The sequence below is a fragment of the Dermacentor albipictus genome, chromosome 2, assembly GCF_038994185.2.
Source record: "Dermacentor albipictus isolate Rhodes 1998 colony chromosome 2, USDA_Dalb.pri_finalv2, whole genome shotgun sequence".
NCBI lineage: Eukaryota > Metazoa > Arthropoda > Arachnida > Ixodida > Ixodidae > Dermacentor > Dermacentor albipictus.
The window spans coordinates 62,494,870-62,511,542 of NC_091822.1; the positions used below are offsets into that span (position 1 = coordinate 62,494,870).

The 16,673-nt window shown below is 45.5% G+C and overlaps 1 protein-coding gene across 1 annotated transcript; it reads left to right on the forward strand.

Annotated features, from left to right (window-relative positions):
* The first annotated feature begins 2,649 nt into the window (after positions 1–2,649).
* LOC135909040 (endothelin-converting enzyme 1-like) lies at positions 2,650–16,458 on the forward strand. Its single transcript, XM_065440896.2, has 3 exons — positions 2,650–3,485; positions 10,811–12,530; positions 15,439–16,458. The coding sequence occupies exons 2-3, from the start codon at positions 11,203–11,205 to the stop codon at positions 15,830–15,832; spliced, it is 1,722 nt and encodes a 573-aa protein (XP_065296968.1). The 5' UTR covers positions 2,650–3,485; positions 10,811–11,202; the 3' UTR covers positions 15,833–16,458.
* Positions 16,459–16,673: the final 215 nt, after the last annotated feature.

Here is a 16,673-nt window from a genome sequence, read left to right on the forward strand (position 1 = left end):
TATATGAAATGCTTGACATGTTCATTACTGCTGAACAAATGGAAAAAACATGGCAGAAAAAAATAACATTGTACTAAAAACTGAAACACACATTATCACATTATTTTGCACTTGGCCACAACATGTGTAACGGTGCCAAGGGGAACAGGAGGTAGTCGGCTTTTGCAGCAGCACATAGAAAAATTCGCAGAAAGGCTTATTCCTCAATCAATATAAAGATTTTTCATTTTTGAAACTTTTTTCATGCCCCATCGTCCCTGCAGTTAACGCTTTACAAAACCTTGGTACTTTCGAAATTAGAGTACGCATGCGCCATATGGGATCCTACTCAGACTACACTCATTCAAACTGTTGAAGCCATCCAGAATCGCAGCGCACGTATCATCTTCTCGAATTATTCACGTCATTCCAGTGTCACATCAATGAAGAAAACCCCAAGCTTGCCTGACCTTTCGTTGCGTCGAAAGTCATCTCGCCTTAGCCTTTTTCATAAAATATATTATAATAACAACGAGATGAAGGACGTTTTCTTTCATCCACCTCATTACATATCTTCAAGGACTGATCATCGCTTCAAGGTGGGGCTACCTTCGTGTCGCACAAAATTGTGTAATGACTATTTTGTTCCTCGAACAAGTGTCGCACGGAACCACCTTCCCTCCACAAACGCAAGCATAGCTGATGACCACAAGTTCAAGATCGCTTTACAAGTGGTCTTGTAATATTTTTGTTTGTTTGCTGCACGCCTTGCCATTTCTTCTCCACTCCTTTCTATAGTGTCTTTGGGCCCTAAAAGTATTTTAAATAAAAAAAAATATAAAAAATAGATGCTGTTCTAAGTTGGGCTCCTGAGCGCGCGATGAGTTGCTTTACCGCTGAGCGTTTGAAAAAAATTGCGAAAGTATGCGCAACTGTGCTCCCTTCGGAAGCATCTACCACAACACTAGAGTTTGATACGGAATAGGGCTGGGTCGGAGTAGCCGAGATTGCAAAGAGCCACCCGGCCGTGCCTGTGGGGCGTGTTTTGAAGAAGAAGTAAACTTTCAGGGCTAATAGGATTTATGCCTTGCGGTAGCGTGAAAGATGAAAAAGAAAACCGAGGCGAGTAGCGCATTGCAGTCTGTCAAACGCGAAAAAAGAAACGGTCAACCAAGTGTCCACGCAAAGGAACAGAAGCACGACGTAATTTCGTGTGACACAGGTTATACGAAATAAAGACAAAATGTGTCAATAGCGAGTACGAAAAAATTCAGCTACAATTGCGATACTCCCTAACGCTAAATTTGAGCGGTGCTCTATACGTGCTTTCATTCCGCGATATACTGGTTGGCGCGGACTATATGTCTCCTGCGGCACGTTGAAAATGGAGCGAAATGTGGCGCGACTGCCTCACTAATCGCAGAATTGCGAGAGGCAGCGTCTGGGTGAACGCGAGGGCGCGATTGACAGCAGCCGCCGCACACAGACCTCCCAGAAGACGCCTGCTAATCTCGTGCCATCTTGTAGTGATCATCGGCGCAGAGCACACCTTATGCGGCACTACGCTTTTTTTCTCTCACTTTCGCCATACTCTTCTCCTCCGCTATTCGTCTTAAAGTTCCGCTGCACCCGCCTTCTCCGCTTTCCTCCTCGCGCTCTATTCGCTTTCGCCATCTTTTATCCGCCGCTCCATTCGTTCTTTCATCCTTCTATGTGCTTGTTCCCTCGGTTACGCCGATGCTCCCTTCAGGAACGGGCCCCTAAGCGCTGCCCTCTAAGAGAGAGTGAAAGAAAAAGATCATAGGCATATAACGAACACCTAAATCAAATTTATTATGGGGTTTTATATGCCAAAAACAAGATTTGATTATAAGCCACGCGGTAGTGGGGGACGCCGGATTAATTGTGACCACCGGGGCATACTTAACGTGCCTAAAATGTGAAGGACGCAGCCTTTCAGGCATATAAATCAAATGACTTCCTTGGTTTCTTCCTTTATTATGGCGCGAGCCCACTACAGGTAATTGACCAAGTAGTCGGAGGTTAAATGGGTGGGAGGGGGGAGAGAAAACTTGGGGATGAAGTACACGTGAGGCAACACTTGAAGTTATACAATGAATTAAGCTAGACATACTTAGGTTAAGGGCATTTCTTTCAGTTGTAGACGTGTGCTTTTCGAAAGGAAAGCAAACCTGAAGGTTATCAGTTTTAATAATTTTAAATAGGAATTTTGTAAACTAATGCATAAGAAATCGACACCCTCGATGTAGGTATGTCGACGTTGCTTTCTTTAAGACGATTCGGTGATCCTTTACTTTTTTACTTTGCTGCCGACTAGAAATAAAATCTAATATAGGAAGCAGATTTGCCATTTTGCACAAATGCATCTTTGAAAAGACCACTCAAACCATGAAACATTAGGAGTTCTAAATTCCCTTTGACTAATGGAACAAAACCTTGGGCAAGTATGCGTCTTCGATAGAGATCGTATTAAAGGGAATTAATCATTGTTATAATGAAAACAAAACTTCCTTTGTTAACAGCCTGGTTTTACTGTGGTTCCGAAATTATATAGCGCTGAAATCAGTGAGAAATGGCCAGCGAGGTCTCGCGCCATTTGCTCTCGCCACGAGGTAGCACTAGAAGAAGACGAGGGTTCTAGGGCTCGCACCCCAATTTCCTCGGTTTTACTGGATTGAAACGTCTCTGGAGTTCGCCGCGAAGGAACAAGCGATATGGTTCCAAACAATGATGCGCCCGACGAGAAGAGAAGCAAGAAGCGACGTCGTTCTCGCAAACATAGCGTCAGTTCCAGTGGAAGTGTGTCGTCACGCAGCTCGTCGGCCTCGAGCAAGTCCGAAGCAACACGCAGGCGTCCCAGCCATACCGGTCTAGAAAAAGATCCGAAAGGCTCCGCGATTGCCACGCTGGAATCGAACTTGCCGGTAGCCACGACCACCGCCCTTCAACTGGACGAAGTAATTCCCCCACGCGACAAGAGCCCTCTCAAAGGGAGGCTGTCTTTCGCCGCCGATTTCCAGCGCAAGTCCTCGGACCGCAGCGAGCCTCAGCAGCAACTCGCTTCCACCGACTTTGGTCCGGTAGAACCTCACGTTGCTACTCCCACTGCTCCGACGACGGAGAAGCCTGGAGAGAGCAACCGGCTCCCAGAGCAGGAGGACCAACAGGCGCCCCAACCAGAATGTGAAACCGACCTGCCAGCTCAGTCTCCGTTGTGCGCCGTCAGCGGTGCGAATACACTCGAGACACTGTCCGCGACCTCGATCAAGGAGAGGGCCGAGTCCTCTCCGAAGCTCTCGGAAGGACAGCCGGAGCCACAAGATGGACGCAAAGTGAGCCAGTCAAGTCGCAAAGCGAGTTTATCTCACCAGCACGCTTCGTTGTCCTCTGTCCTTCAAGAACTTAACACCATCAACAGAGAACACCTCGAACGCCAGCGAATCAAGTCAGAAGCTCGGAGGACCTCGTACTATGATTTGGATCACGTGAGTTTCATACTACTTGTCACCTTTTCACTCTCCTACCCCCCTTCGTGCCGTTCCTCACAGTTTTGTCTCCAACATTTCTGAAGACAATATTGTAGTGATAAAGAGACGAGAGCAGTTTTGCGTAGGCCTTGCCGGTTCAAATGCGTGTGAATAAGCGAAATATTTTTCTCGTATTGACGATGCGGTCAGCATAGTCGCCGACAGGCGAACAAAAAACGCGCGGTGCGCCCCCAGAACAGACACGGACGCAGGGAGGAAGCAGGAATGAAGAATGGCATTTAATGAATTGTTTCCTTGCTGAATTAGAATGTAATGGCCTCTGTGTTATTCCTTCAATTAAGTGCCTTTCTAATGGTTAGGTAGTGCCCCCGGCGCAGGACTCGCCTCCAGCGGAGAACGCTCTTTCGGGATCGTGGCATTCGTTTCAGCAGTAAATGCGGTCTCTATAACGGTAGCCTCGGTATGTCCGCGCGAACGCTTGCAGTTGTGCTGCTTCCAACTTCTGTCAATGCCCAGTGGTTTCGCGTGTGGTTGATCCTAACTTATTTCGAACACTTCCGTTTTGTCCTCGGTGACCAACGTTCGCAGACCGCGTTCGTCCATCCCGTCGTTCCCATCAGTTGGTCGGTGGCAATGTTATTTTTGAAGTTCACGCTGAGTCGTGGTCTTGCTAATCTGGTAATATTACGTGCTTTCCGTTTCTCCCTTGACAGCAGTCGCAACTAATCTTACTCCAGACGAGCTCATTGCGATTACATTGAAGCAGTCCAGCTTGTCTGATCGTTCGTGTCCATTCCTGTGGTTGTTGGGGTGAAGGTAAGGGACTTAGCTGATTCTTGTGTAGCCAGCCTTCTGCGCGGAGTCGATTGTGTTCACCTTGTTTATGATGTTCCACTCCTAACAAGCAGTCACAGCCTATGAAAATGGCGGTGTCGCTGTTGTCTTCGTCGCAACAGGTGCTATGCCCGTTGATGGAATTACGTTGCGTTGCATCAATAGTCATCTTGTTAGGACAGGGAATCTGCTGGCTGCAGATCAGAAAAACTTCCAGGGCTTCTTATAGCATAGTGGTGGCATTATTTGCACCATGAAAGAGTTAACTATATCTCATAGCCTTATGCGTCTCCCTGCTTTCAGTACTCTTGGCAGGCTGAACGTAGTTGGGCCCTTTGATCGTAGGTATATATATATATATATATATATATATATATATATATATATATATATATATATATATATATATATATATATATATATATATATATATATATATATATATATATGTACACACATAACGGTAAACTGCGTTTCGTACCTTTCTTTCCTATAACGCTGGACCCCTGATATTCCCGGTCACACAAGCGGCACGTGCCTTATCAGCGTCGCATAGCGTTCTTGACGAGAAAATAGCAAGCGCGCACATTTCAAGAAAAGAAACGACAGCAAGACAGATGACGATTCTTGTTGTTACAAAAATAGGCCCTTCGCCGATGTCGGCGATGGGTAATTATTAAGGTACAATGACTACACCTGACGACGTAAACAGTGGTTGCAAGTAGCAGGTCTCTTGCGTGCATTCGCCTCGTGCCCCACTGACGAGGATCTTAGGCCTCGTCGCTCCGTCTCTTTAGCTTGACCCCCTTACAACATTGCATTTGCTCAGGTTGTGGCATCAATACCGATATTCAATATCTAAGCAGTGTGCGTCTCATACAGCCATTTTAAATGACTATTTTCTCTGTGCGCGTAGATGGTGGAAGCAATACACACACGGTGTCCACAAATGATCCCACAAGTAACGAAGTAAATTCGACATCAAAGCAACCAAATTTCCAAAAAATATTCCGAAGGTTTTTATGAGCAGTAGAAAAAGATTTTAAAATGTAGCTAGTTTGAAAGAAAAAAGAAACGTTCACAAAAGTAGTCGTTCCCTTGCATTCTAGAAGCTCGCCGTTGCATTGTTGCAAGAATAACTCGCATGAACAATTTCTTGGAGAGGAGGTAAATTTCCACCAGAATGGGCATGCTAATCAAAACAGTTACATTTTTCCTCATTCGATTGCAAACTTAATTAAGGGCATTCAAAATGTTAAGTGTAATCTGCCATCTTTGCAGCAACGCGCTAGGCGACATCTTGTCTAAGACGCGGCAAAATGAAACTGCTCGCTCGACAGCCTAATTTCACGCATAGCTACTTCTTTCAGCCTTGTTCTGTGGTGTCCTCTTCCTGTGGTTCGCCATCCGCCGTGGTTGCTCAGTGGCTATGGTGTTGGGCTGCTTAGCACGAGGTCGCGGGATGGTATCCCGGCCACGGCGGCCGCATTTCGATGGGGGCGAAATGCGAAAACACCCGTGTGCTTAGATTTAGGTGCACGTTAAAGAACCCCAGGTGGTCAAAATTTCTGGAGTCCTCCACTACGGCGTGCCTCATAATCAGATAGTGATTTTCGCACGTAAAACCCCAAATATTATTATTATTATTCCTGTGGTCCGCTGTTGCGTGCGAAGCAACAGGGTTATGGTAACGCACGCAAGAAGCCAGGCTTGCTTTTTTTTTTGTTAGTACTGACGGGAGGAGGGCAATTGAAAGGATAAAATCATCGCATCAAATATAATCCGCATGCTGATCAGTGGCCTACGCTCACGCCATTTTCCATTTTGTCCCAGCGTGCCCATTTGTTTAAAGCGCCATGTATAAAAGACCATTATAACCCCTCTCCCCCCCCCCCCCCCCCCACTGGAACAGTTTTTTTTTATCTGTGCCTTTTCTTTTATCCCAATCAGCTTCCCTCAAAATTAACGCTGAAAGGCAACGCACACTTTTTATGCCAAACAGTGCTGTTCTACATACAACGCACGTAGTGCTATTAAAGTGTTTGGAGCGTTTTAGCTGTTCAAAAAAAATTGCTAGAACACTGAAAAACTGCTCACATTTTGCTTTAAATATTTTCCACACAAAAGTAAAATCAAGGTAACTTCTGGGAAGAGAGCGCGTCTTTTACGAAATATGTAATTTTTACTTGTACCAAAAAAAAAAAGGAAATCGCGTTGACAGATTACCACAAGTGCGCAGGGGTGTCATTTATTGAAGCCATTTATTCACTGAAAAAATTTCGAGAGCTCATTAACGTCCATCAAAGCATTTTTGGTCACGCTAGAGATAAAAAAGGAAGAGCGGGTATCACATTCGGTGCACATGCCTTAACCCATCTTTCCAGCAGGTCACCGACGGCGTAGACAGACAAGGATCGCGCGCTATATTCTCAAGCCGCCATGAAGTGTCATGACAGGGGTTCTGTTACCCACATCATTTGACCTTTCTTTTGAGTTTCCTTTTCAGTTTTCACTTAAAGTTTTACTCCGTTTAAAAACCTACTGCATCATTGTCGGCGCGGACGTTCACAGGCTTTAAACCATACATTCGCTTCATTTCTGTGAATCCTACCAATAAGATGACAAGCGCATTAGAAGCACCAGCGGCGGCTACCTCATCCGTGCTTTATAACTCCAAATAGCTTTTTCTTAATTGAGAGTGTGAGCACCATGTACAAACACCATATCTTTAAATACATACAAAGGAGAAAGTTTGTTATATTAATTCAAGAAAAGCTGTAGCCACCTAACAATTATTTCTAATGGCATGGATAGTCTATGCATAGACAACAAATCTGTTGCCGTATGCTCACCTCGCGTCAAATTATTTTGTACTCTTTTTCTCATCCTGAAAGAAACCTGCAGATTTCAGTGACCCCTTCACCAGAGCATTTTATCAATGCCGTGTGAAATGCACTTGAATGATACGTGCCTCAGTATTGCTTTTCCTTCTATGGACAATGCTAATCACTCGTTAAATAAATATACATCAAATAATTTACATTTATGAAAGATGGAAACATCGCCACTTTCATGAAAAGGTCATAAATACATATATAATTCCATCCGAAACCCAAATGAGGCCAAACCGGATCCACTGCGCAGCAGCGCTGATACCCGGACTCGCAGGAAAAAAAAAAGAGAGAGACTGCAGTTTCGCCGCGAAGGCGACGTAGTAGTGATAGCGAAGTATAAAACAATTGCCGGAAGGAAAAGTATTACTATGTAAATCCGTGTAAAGGCGGCACCCATGTAAGAGCCCCTCCACCAACTGGACCTTCTATATATATAAATATATATATAAATATATATATATATATATATATATATATATATATATATATATATATATATATATATATATATATATATATATATATATATATATATATATATATATATATATATATATATATATATATATATATATATATATATATATATGCTTGTTTAATCCAACCGAGCAGCAATCGCGTTCGGTGCGCTGGTTCCGCTCACGCTCAAGATCGTATTTTCGCCCACATTGCACTTACGGGCGTCGCTACTAGATGGCGAGAGAAGGCGATCACGGAAGTGCATGGCGAATTCCATGCATATAGTTAGAAAAATTAGATCATATGGCCGGTCCCATGTAAGGCTCGTCAAAATCGCCACAGAATACTGCAGTCCTTGCACGAGCCTGTCTATATGTTAATTCTATCGGCCATATAAATTGTAGGTAGCATTCATTTATTAATTAAAATAACAAGCCTAGCGTAATGCACGCACTAATTAAACCTGTAAATATTGCACTGGATGAACGTGTGCACTGTCACAACGCCGGCATTATGAAGAAGGCCGCCAGCGGGGGCGAAAGCTTCGTGCAGCCGCGCGATTCACCTCGCGACTCCGCAGATTAGATTGATGATCATCATCTGTCAACCTTTATGTCCACTACAACACGGCCTCTATCAACGATATCTCCAATTACCACTTTCTCTTGGACTACGCAATCTGCAACACTGGGGGCGCAGTAAGACAGCCCGGCAAGGAAGAGAGCGGGCATAAAGTTGGCAGCCATTCCTGCTTGGCCTGAACCACTGCACCCGCCAATGATTACCGACAATTAGACACGACAACCGGGCTGCGTAAGCGTTTGCCGCGCACAGTCATTCGCAGCTACGCCTCTCCTTCCCAAACGCTGGTTTGATCACGTGACCTCCAAGAAAGCCAAACATTCAGTGCGTGGGAAGATAATGCCCATCAAGCCGCCATCCTCTTCAGCTCAGTATTACGTGCTTATTTCGGCACCCACAGTCGCTCATTCAAATGGCTTTTGTACTTTATAAGGTGTAGGGACGTCGACAGATAAAACGAGAAATAGAAAACACGCGACCAGCTCGCTTCTACCGCGGCTGCGGACGTCGCAGTATCCACCCGCTAAAAACACGCGTGAGCGCCAACGACAGAGCTAGCTGTGGGCATGTCGCTGGTCCGTACTTGACCATTACCCACTGACGTTGAGAAGGAAGCGTTTTTGCCATCGCATATCAACACCAACGGAAGCTTAACACGAGGCGCGCGGGGAGAGAGCACACGCGAAAGGACCACCCATCTCGGATTGCAAGCTTCAACGCGGCGAAGAAAACAAAGAGCGCGGCCCGCCTATGTCGCCCTCCTCAGACGCACGAACAGCCAAGCGCGGTCACTAAACACTAGAAGACGCGCGCTCTTACTGACTGATTGGGCATTACCGATTAATTTGGACAATCGTTCGCTCTCGTTTTAATGGAGCGATGCGGCTTCATGAAAGTTGCGTGGCGTTAAGCATTGATAAAAGAAACAAGTTGGGAGCCATCGTATAGATCTGACCCGTTCTGTACCAGAGCTCCCGTTTTGCAGAGCGCTTCTTCTCCAGCAAGGTGTTCATGAGGTATGCAGTTGGCAAAAGTTATCAGGCACTAATACAAGGCAAGGTCGGAGTGAGTAGAGCTTCAGGCAATAGAGGCAAGCTTCAAGTAAACCATCTCGCTTATAGAAACGCAAAAAGTAAATGCACAGGAATATAAATGGGGTACATAACAGCGAAAGCAAGGTGAGGCCTTCTGCGTATGGAAAAAACGCTTCGTTGCGCTATTTAAAGGTATATATCTTATGCTGTACATTTCCCTTATGAATTTTATTCATCATATATGCTTTATTAGCTGCTGAATAAAGTTTATCAGCTGCTCAATAACGTAGTCCACGCTATTCCTACTTGCATTCGTGTCCTTCCGCACTTCTCGGATCTCGCTGTTTCAGCATTTACTCAGTGATGTGCTAATATGCTTGTTTATTCGTGTGCCTGATAATCTATTATCCAATAATCCTTTTTTCCTCCACCGGGAAATAAATTAAGCCATTTGCATAAGGCATGCTCTAATTAACATTTGCGTTGCGGAGTTGCATTGATTTGTGCTAGTAATTGTAGTTATAACTTGTGTCCAAAAATTCTTGTATAATGTGTAAGTATTATAAATGTTGCAGTTTATCTGCTCATATGAACTTCCGACAGGAATATATTTCTTGATTGCATCGATGTGTATTAACATTTTTGAAGACTTTACATGGCTTTTACCATTGACGTCTACCTGTGCGACCTAATACGCGCAAAATACATATATATGCATTCCTTATTAAGTGAATTCACTTGTCGTTTGCCTCATCCGGGAGACTCAGGCTCTGAAGTTAAACTGCCTCCTTCAATGAGGTCGCGTAACTACTCAGTAAGGCAGGAACTTGAATGACTAATACTTCGAGGTCACACGAACTTTCTTCAAGTGCGAACGTGATGAAAGGCTTTGTGTGTGTAGAGTATATATATATATATATATATATATATATATATATATATATATATATATATATATATATATATATATATATATATATATATATATGCACAAGGGGGAGCGGAGGGTCCGAAAAGGGGGTCGGGCCCGGGCTCCGACCTCCCCCTGCCCCCCTGGACAAATGGAAGCTTTCCTTGTATAGTTGTCACACGGGCATTAGTCAGAAATTCGGGAGCGTAGGGACGATTCTTCCGAGTACTTAGCTAATTGTTAACACCGCACGTCACCGTGAAAAGAGACTCGACGAAAGCTTTGGTTGCAAAGCACCACGCCACCCAAGGCAGTCTGGACGAATATGTAGGGCTGAAAGAAGAGCGGCCGTGGCTTTGTTGATAGGTGGGGGCACATGGAAGTTCTCTTTCCCCGATTGGCTGGACGACGAAGGCGACTGATACATTTTACAGTTCTGAACAGCCACACCGCGACGATCGCCGATCCGCGCAACGTAAGGGCGATTCGTAAATACGTCACAGAGAAGATGGTGGGCGTCGCCACTGTAGACAGATCACTCTGCATTTTGAACAACATCTTTAGCCGAAATCTGCTTAAATGCCTCTTGATTTTTATATTTTCTTGCAGGCTCCACGCAGCTCTCAGATTGTCCTAACTGCAAGAGGTGTGTCAATCAAGGTGCAGCACCTCACCCTTATGATCGTCCTGATGCTGATCGTGAGGGCCGTGACAATCGTCATTGTGTTTCTGTTCGCACGAGGCGCCAAATCACCACCATCGCCACCGTTCTGCAAGACTGAGGACTGCCTCGTCCACTCGTGGCGCCTCTCTAATGGACTAAACCGCGACCTCGATCCATGCCACAACTTTAGCGCCTACGTCTGCTCCGCTTGGTCGCCTCCGAAAGGCTACCTAGAGTACACGAGCTCGGCCATGGATGACGTAAGGAAATCGTGGTTTCCGCATTTCTACAGCGTACTCAGCGAAGGGACGAAAACCATTAGTGTGGCCACAAACCAATGGCCATGTACGAGTCCTGCATGGGCAACCGATCACGGTACGGCGCGAACTTGGACATCTTCTGGAAGTTCCTCAACGAATGTAGACTGTCCTGGCCAGAGAAACCCACGCCAAATGACACCAGCGCCCTCGACGTAGTGATGACGCTAGCATTCAAGTGGCAGGTCCCGTTCTTCTTCCAAGTGCGCGCTATGCGCTTCTCCTCACCGAATTGGCGTTTCATATTGGAGCCCTGTTCCCTCATACCAATTTTGTATAAGCAGCACCTCACAGTCAAAAGCACCGGCGGATACGCGAAATACTGGGCCACGTTTTTCTACATCCTTAACCGAAACTACACTAAGTATGGGGTCGACACGAAGTTTATCAACAGGGCTATGGTTATGGAAGGTAACGTCTTCAGAAAACTGCTGAACGCAAGGCGTCTTCAGGTAAGCGAACCAGCTCTGGTGCGAATCGCTCGAATAGGACTTATCACTCCGCCGCTGGCCTCCAAGCTGTGGCTACGTGCCTTCAGGCAGACCGAGCTTGAGCCTGAAGTGAAGCCCAACGACCAGGTTTTCATAAGCGACGTAGAGTTCTTCCGGACTATGGCGAGCGTGATGTCTTCGTACAGAAGAACCGAGCTGCTGTCTCTGATCGCCTGGTCCTGCGTGCAGCTGTTTGCTCCGGCAGCGGATATCCAGCTGCTTGAGAATCGGTACGACCAGGGCATCACCACATATCGGCCGTACTTCTGCGAGCGATTCGTCGAGGCCGCCTATCGGCTCCTGGTGATTGCGCTCAGCTCCGTGTCGCGCTTCACGCCAGCACAGCGCGCAGCCGTCAAAGCAGGCTTCGATAGCTTGGTGTCGGCGGCTGCGGAGGCGGCCAACGCAACGCAATGGCTGGACGTTGAGAGCCGGAAGCTTGCGGTCGAGAAGCTGCGTTCGACGCGACTAAAGCTGTGGCCCCCCGAGCGTTTCATCGAAAACGACCTGCTCGAGCGTATGTACAGCGATTTTCCCAGCACTGAACTTTCGTTTGCCGAGTACTGGGTGAAGACGAGCCGCTGCGCTGCTAAGATGCATGACCCGCCCCCTGACATCGACGTCTTCAGCTTCGCGGTCAGCTACGCACTGCCGTACGTGCTCTATGACCCCTCCAGCGGCGACATCAAGGTGGCCGTGGGCGCCATTACTCCGCCCCTGTACTACCCTGGCGGGACCGAGGCCATGTTCTACGGGGGTCTGGGCTTTTCCATGGCACTCAATCTGGTCGAGTCCGTAGACAGACAGGGACTGCGGTGGCACCCGAACAGCACATTCGGGTACTTCTTTTTGTCCGGGTAAGCTTCCCGTTATTGATGCGGAAATAGGTATTCTGGTATTCCTTTTCTTTATTCGTGTTAGGCCTAAAGAACACCTTGCATGTTTAGGGATTGAGGCGTTGAGTCATTAATTAGGTTAAAAACCCCATGGCAGCACTAGAACTATAAGAGACGTCGTTCAGGAGCGCTTCGGATCGACTTTGAGCTCCTGGGTTTCTTTAATGGGCGCGTAAAGATACAGGGTTTCATTTTAAAAGCACTCCATCTTTTTAAATTTCAGATAGGCAAACAGCACAAATGTAACCCATAATCTGAAATACTCAATGAGGCGTTAATTACTTCTAAGGGAAATCAATACATCTGATTGTACAATTAACGTAGCTACGATAATTACCTTTTATTTATAATAATCAGAACATATTGTAGTCCGCGATATCGCAAGGCATGTGCACTTTAACGAATTCTCAGTACTAAGCCAGTTTCTACATATTAATTTTCCAGGTTTCCAACTAGATGCATTGGCGTTCCATTTACTTCTGTGCTTCAAAAACAGCAATGCCTTAAAAAATTAGGGAGCAGCAACAGTGAATGCTTACCGTAAGTTTGACGGTGCATATGTCGGAACCTGTGCCACCCTCAGAATTCCTTTTATGTCAGCATGCCTTGCATATACATCGTGTCCCACATAACTTGAGCCAAGAATTTAAAACTGAAAGGCACGTTGGAAGCGAATTTAAACGAACGCATACTATTCGGAATTGCCTATAGTAACTCAGGCAATTTTGTTGCTTGCCCAAGAACTCACTAGCTAATTAGTTTGATTAGCCAACTGTTTAGTTATTGGCGGAGAACCCGAAGTATGATACCTAGATTTGTAGAGCACATTCAGAAACTACCGATCGAGTTGTTTTCTTTAGGATACGTCTCCCGTAGTCCTTGCTTCCGGGTTGCAAAGAAAGCCTGCGAAATAGGGAAAAACCTACGTGACGGAGCACTTGCGCTGTGGTATCGCGCTGCTCTCAAGCGTGCGTTCCGCGAACAAGGTCGGCTCCCGTCGGATGACGGCGAAAATGCATGCTGCTTGCCGAGCGCTGCCGACGAGATAAAGGAACGCCCTGCCGCTTCCTCGTCGTCAGTCACGATGCAGCTGACCTCGTTCACCGATCGCAGGCTCGAGAGCAGCACAATATCACTGAGCAAACGCTCCGTCACGTGCATTTTATTATATATCGCGGGCTTTCTTTTCAACCCGGAAAAAAGGACTACGTGAGACGTATCGAAAAGGAAACAACTCGATCGGCGGTTTCTGAAGGTGCTCACCAAGTCCTCGACCAATAATTAATAACTTGGCTAATTAAACTTTATCAATTAGTGTCTTATGGGGAAAAGAAAAATATTGTCTGAGTAACTATGGTCTATTGCGAATAGTATGCGTTCGGTTACATTCGCTTCCGACGCGCCTTTCATCTTTAAATTCGTGGTTCAAATTACGTGGGACACACTTCATACACTCACTACGTACAATGCGTAGATTTCAATATGTGCCGTCAAGAAATTAATCAGAACGGTAATTAGCGTAATTACGGTAATTCTTCAAGTAATCGTTTTGATTTGCCGTAGGAGTAATTTACCGCCTCATCTTGTGATTTAGGTCAAAGGTTATTATATAGTCATGTTTTCGGAGGTTTTAAATGCCGAAACCAGCATCTGAATATAAGCACGCCATAGTGTGGGACTCTGCAATAATATTGGCCACCTGTGCTTTTTTAACGTATTTTTGCATTTCGTCCCCATCAATATGTGGCAGCCAAGGCTGGGATTTCATCCTTATGCTTAGGCGCGTAACGCAAAAGTTGGTAAGCAATTATGGCAGGTAGTAATGATTAGAATTGTGCTGTCTGCCACAGGCAACATGTTAAAATTGGCTGCAATTACAAGAAAAAAGCGCCTTGTATATGTGGCGTTCTTGTTTGTTTTTGTTTTTTGCACCATACAGATTTTTTTTTTTTATTCACCCGTGAGAGATACCGAAATTGTATTCCTTGAGCTGGATTACTCCAAGAGGCCACTTTTCTCGCACGAGAAATCGAAGTGCATAATAGTTTAATCGACAGAAAATGAATAGGTAGCTTTTAGAATATTTAATCTAATACACATATTGCAAATTAGGAGGTAGTGAAAAGTAGCGAAATTCTCAAATTGTAGTCGGTGGGTTCGCAAGTCATACCCACACTTTAAGCAAATGTTGACTATGGCGCCGTAATATGCGCCGCCACACTTGAGATAAAATTTATCGTTCCGCTTCTATTTTTAATAAAACGACGTTTTATACTTTGAAGCACAAACGTAACTGCGACGCCAATGTATTTTATCGCCAACTTCGGGATTTAAGTACTCAAAACTCGTATCACCCTGAAAATTCAGACCAAGATGGTCTGAACCGGCTACAGATTAAATGGGAAGACGTACCATCTTGGTCTGAATTTTCAGCGTGATACGAGTTTTGAGCACCGGCTACAGTTCGTAAATTTCGGCAAGTGTTGTAAAACCTAAGTATTTATGAGAAACCCGATCAGTGAAATTTGTTTGATTAGTCGATCGTGCAATGCGATTTCTCGTGCAAGCAATGTCAACTTCTTTGAGTAATCCAGCTCAATGACTACAATTATGCTTTCTACCCCAGGTGAATTTTAACAATATAATTCTGCATAATCATGAGAAAAACACACCCGGTATAAATGTGCGAGAGCGTTTTTGCATTTCGTTTACAGCAAAATGCCGCAGCCGTGCCCGATAACCATACGCGTGACCTCCTCCTTAGCTGCAGAACGCCCTATAACCACTACAACACACGCCGTTAACGCCAAAGTATTATTATTTTTTTTCTGCCGTGATGTATCGTTTCAATATCTTCAACCACCTGCAGCTCTTCCGCGAAGGCCTTCGAGGAGAGAGACAGCTGCCTAGCAGCTCTTGACGGGCACGCCGCAAGTGGTGGAGATAACACCCACAGCATAACCGGCGCGAGGGTCAGCATCTTTCCCGAGATCCCCGCTCTCGAGGTTGCCTACGCGGCGTACCGCCGCGCAGTCAGCGACAGGGGCGACGAAGCTCTTCAGGGAATCGTGGGGGGCTTTTCGGGAGACCAGGTGTTCTTCATGACGCTGTGCTACATGACTTGCACGCGACCCGATGCCGTGGGTCCGCACACAGTGGACTGCAACAAGGCGGTGCGCAGTTCGGAGGCCTTCGCCCGGGCATTTCATTGCCCGCCCGAGTACCAGATGAACCCCAAGATGAAGTGCAAGTTCTTTGGGTGAGAGTCGGGCACTTCCCATGGACTGCGATGCGACGTTCATGTGGAGTCGAACGACACACCTTCATATGGCGTGTACACATACAGTTTTGTGCGCAACATCGAAAGCGATGTCGTCGTCAGCCATGTACTACCTAGGCACTCTCTTATTTCGTGTCTGGACAGACATTATAAATCACGGGCTCTCTCTCTCTCTCTCTCTGAGGATTTAAAAGTAAATACTTATTATGTATTGGTTGTAAAACTTCGTTGCGCTCTAAATTCAGTGTGAAGATCTTAATGAATTAAATTTAGACAAGACGGGCGCCACCTGACCTTAGCTTTAATTTTCTATATGCAAGTCGCGAGATGGAACGCTGAAGCACTTTATGAATACTTAAGATGTCTATAACGCGATGTGGCTGTGATTGCTCGGAATTTACAACGTTGTCACCTCCTTTTCCCTTCTTCGCCTTTTTTTTTCTTTGTAAAAGCTAGCTGTTCCTGCATCCTTTACTGTACAATATATATCGCTGATGACACGGCTTCTCGTATGGCGCAAATTAAGTAATTATGCACATGTTGCTTCTTCATAGCTAAAGCTTCCCGAGGACTGCATACCTGCCTATGCAGAAATGAACTCTGCGGTGAAAGCGTTAATAAAGGAAACGAATAGGTGTGGAAAGTGCTCTGCGCTAATTATCCTCTTGGCTTAGTTATTCTGTTGCTCACAATACAGAAAATAGAACAAAATGCTCCCTGCAAGTGACTGCCACTTGTGCATTTCCCAGTGCTTCCATTCGAGAGTTACCACATTCTGATTCACTCATTCAGTGGCTACTATAAGACATTTTTTTTTACATTTA

What these genes read in the sequence shown, in the direction of transcription:
- LOC135909040 (XM_065440896.2), top strand. Translation starts at nt 11,203, where the DNA reads ATGGCCATGTACGAGTCCTGCATGGGCAACCGATCACGGTACGGCGCG. An exon ending in GGGTACTTCTTTTTGTCCGG is followed by an intron (nt 12,531 to 15,438) that starts GTAAGCTTCCCG and finishes AACCACCTGCAG; the next exon opens with CTCTTCCGCGAAGGCCTTCG.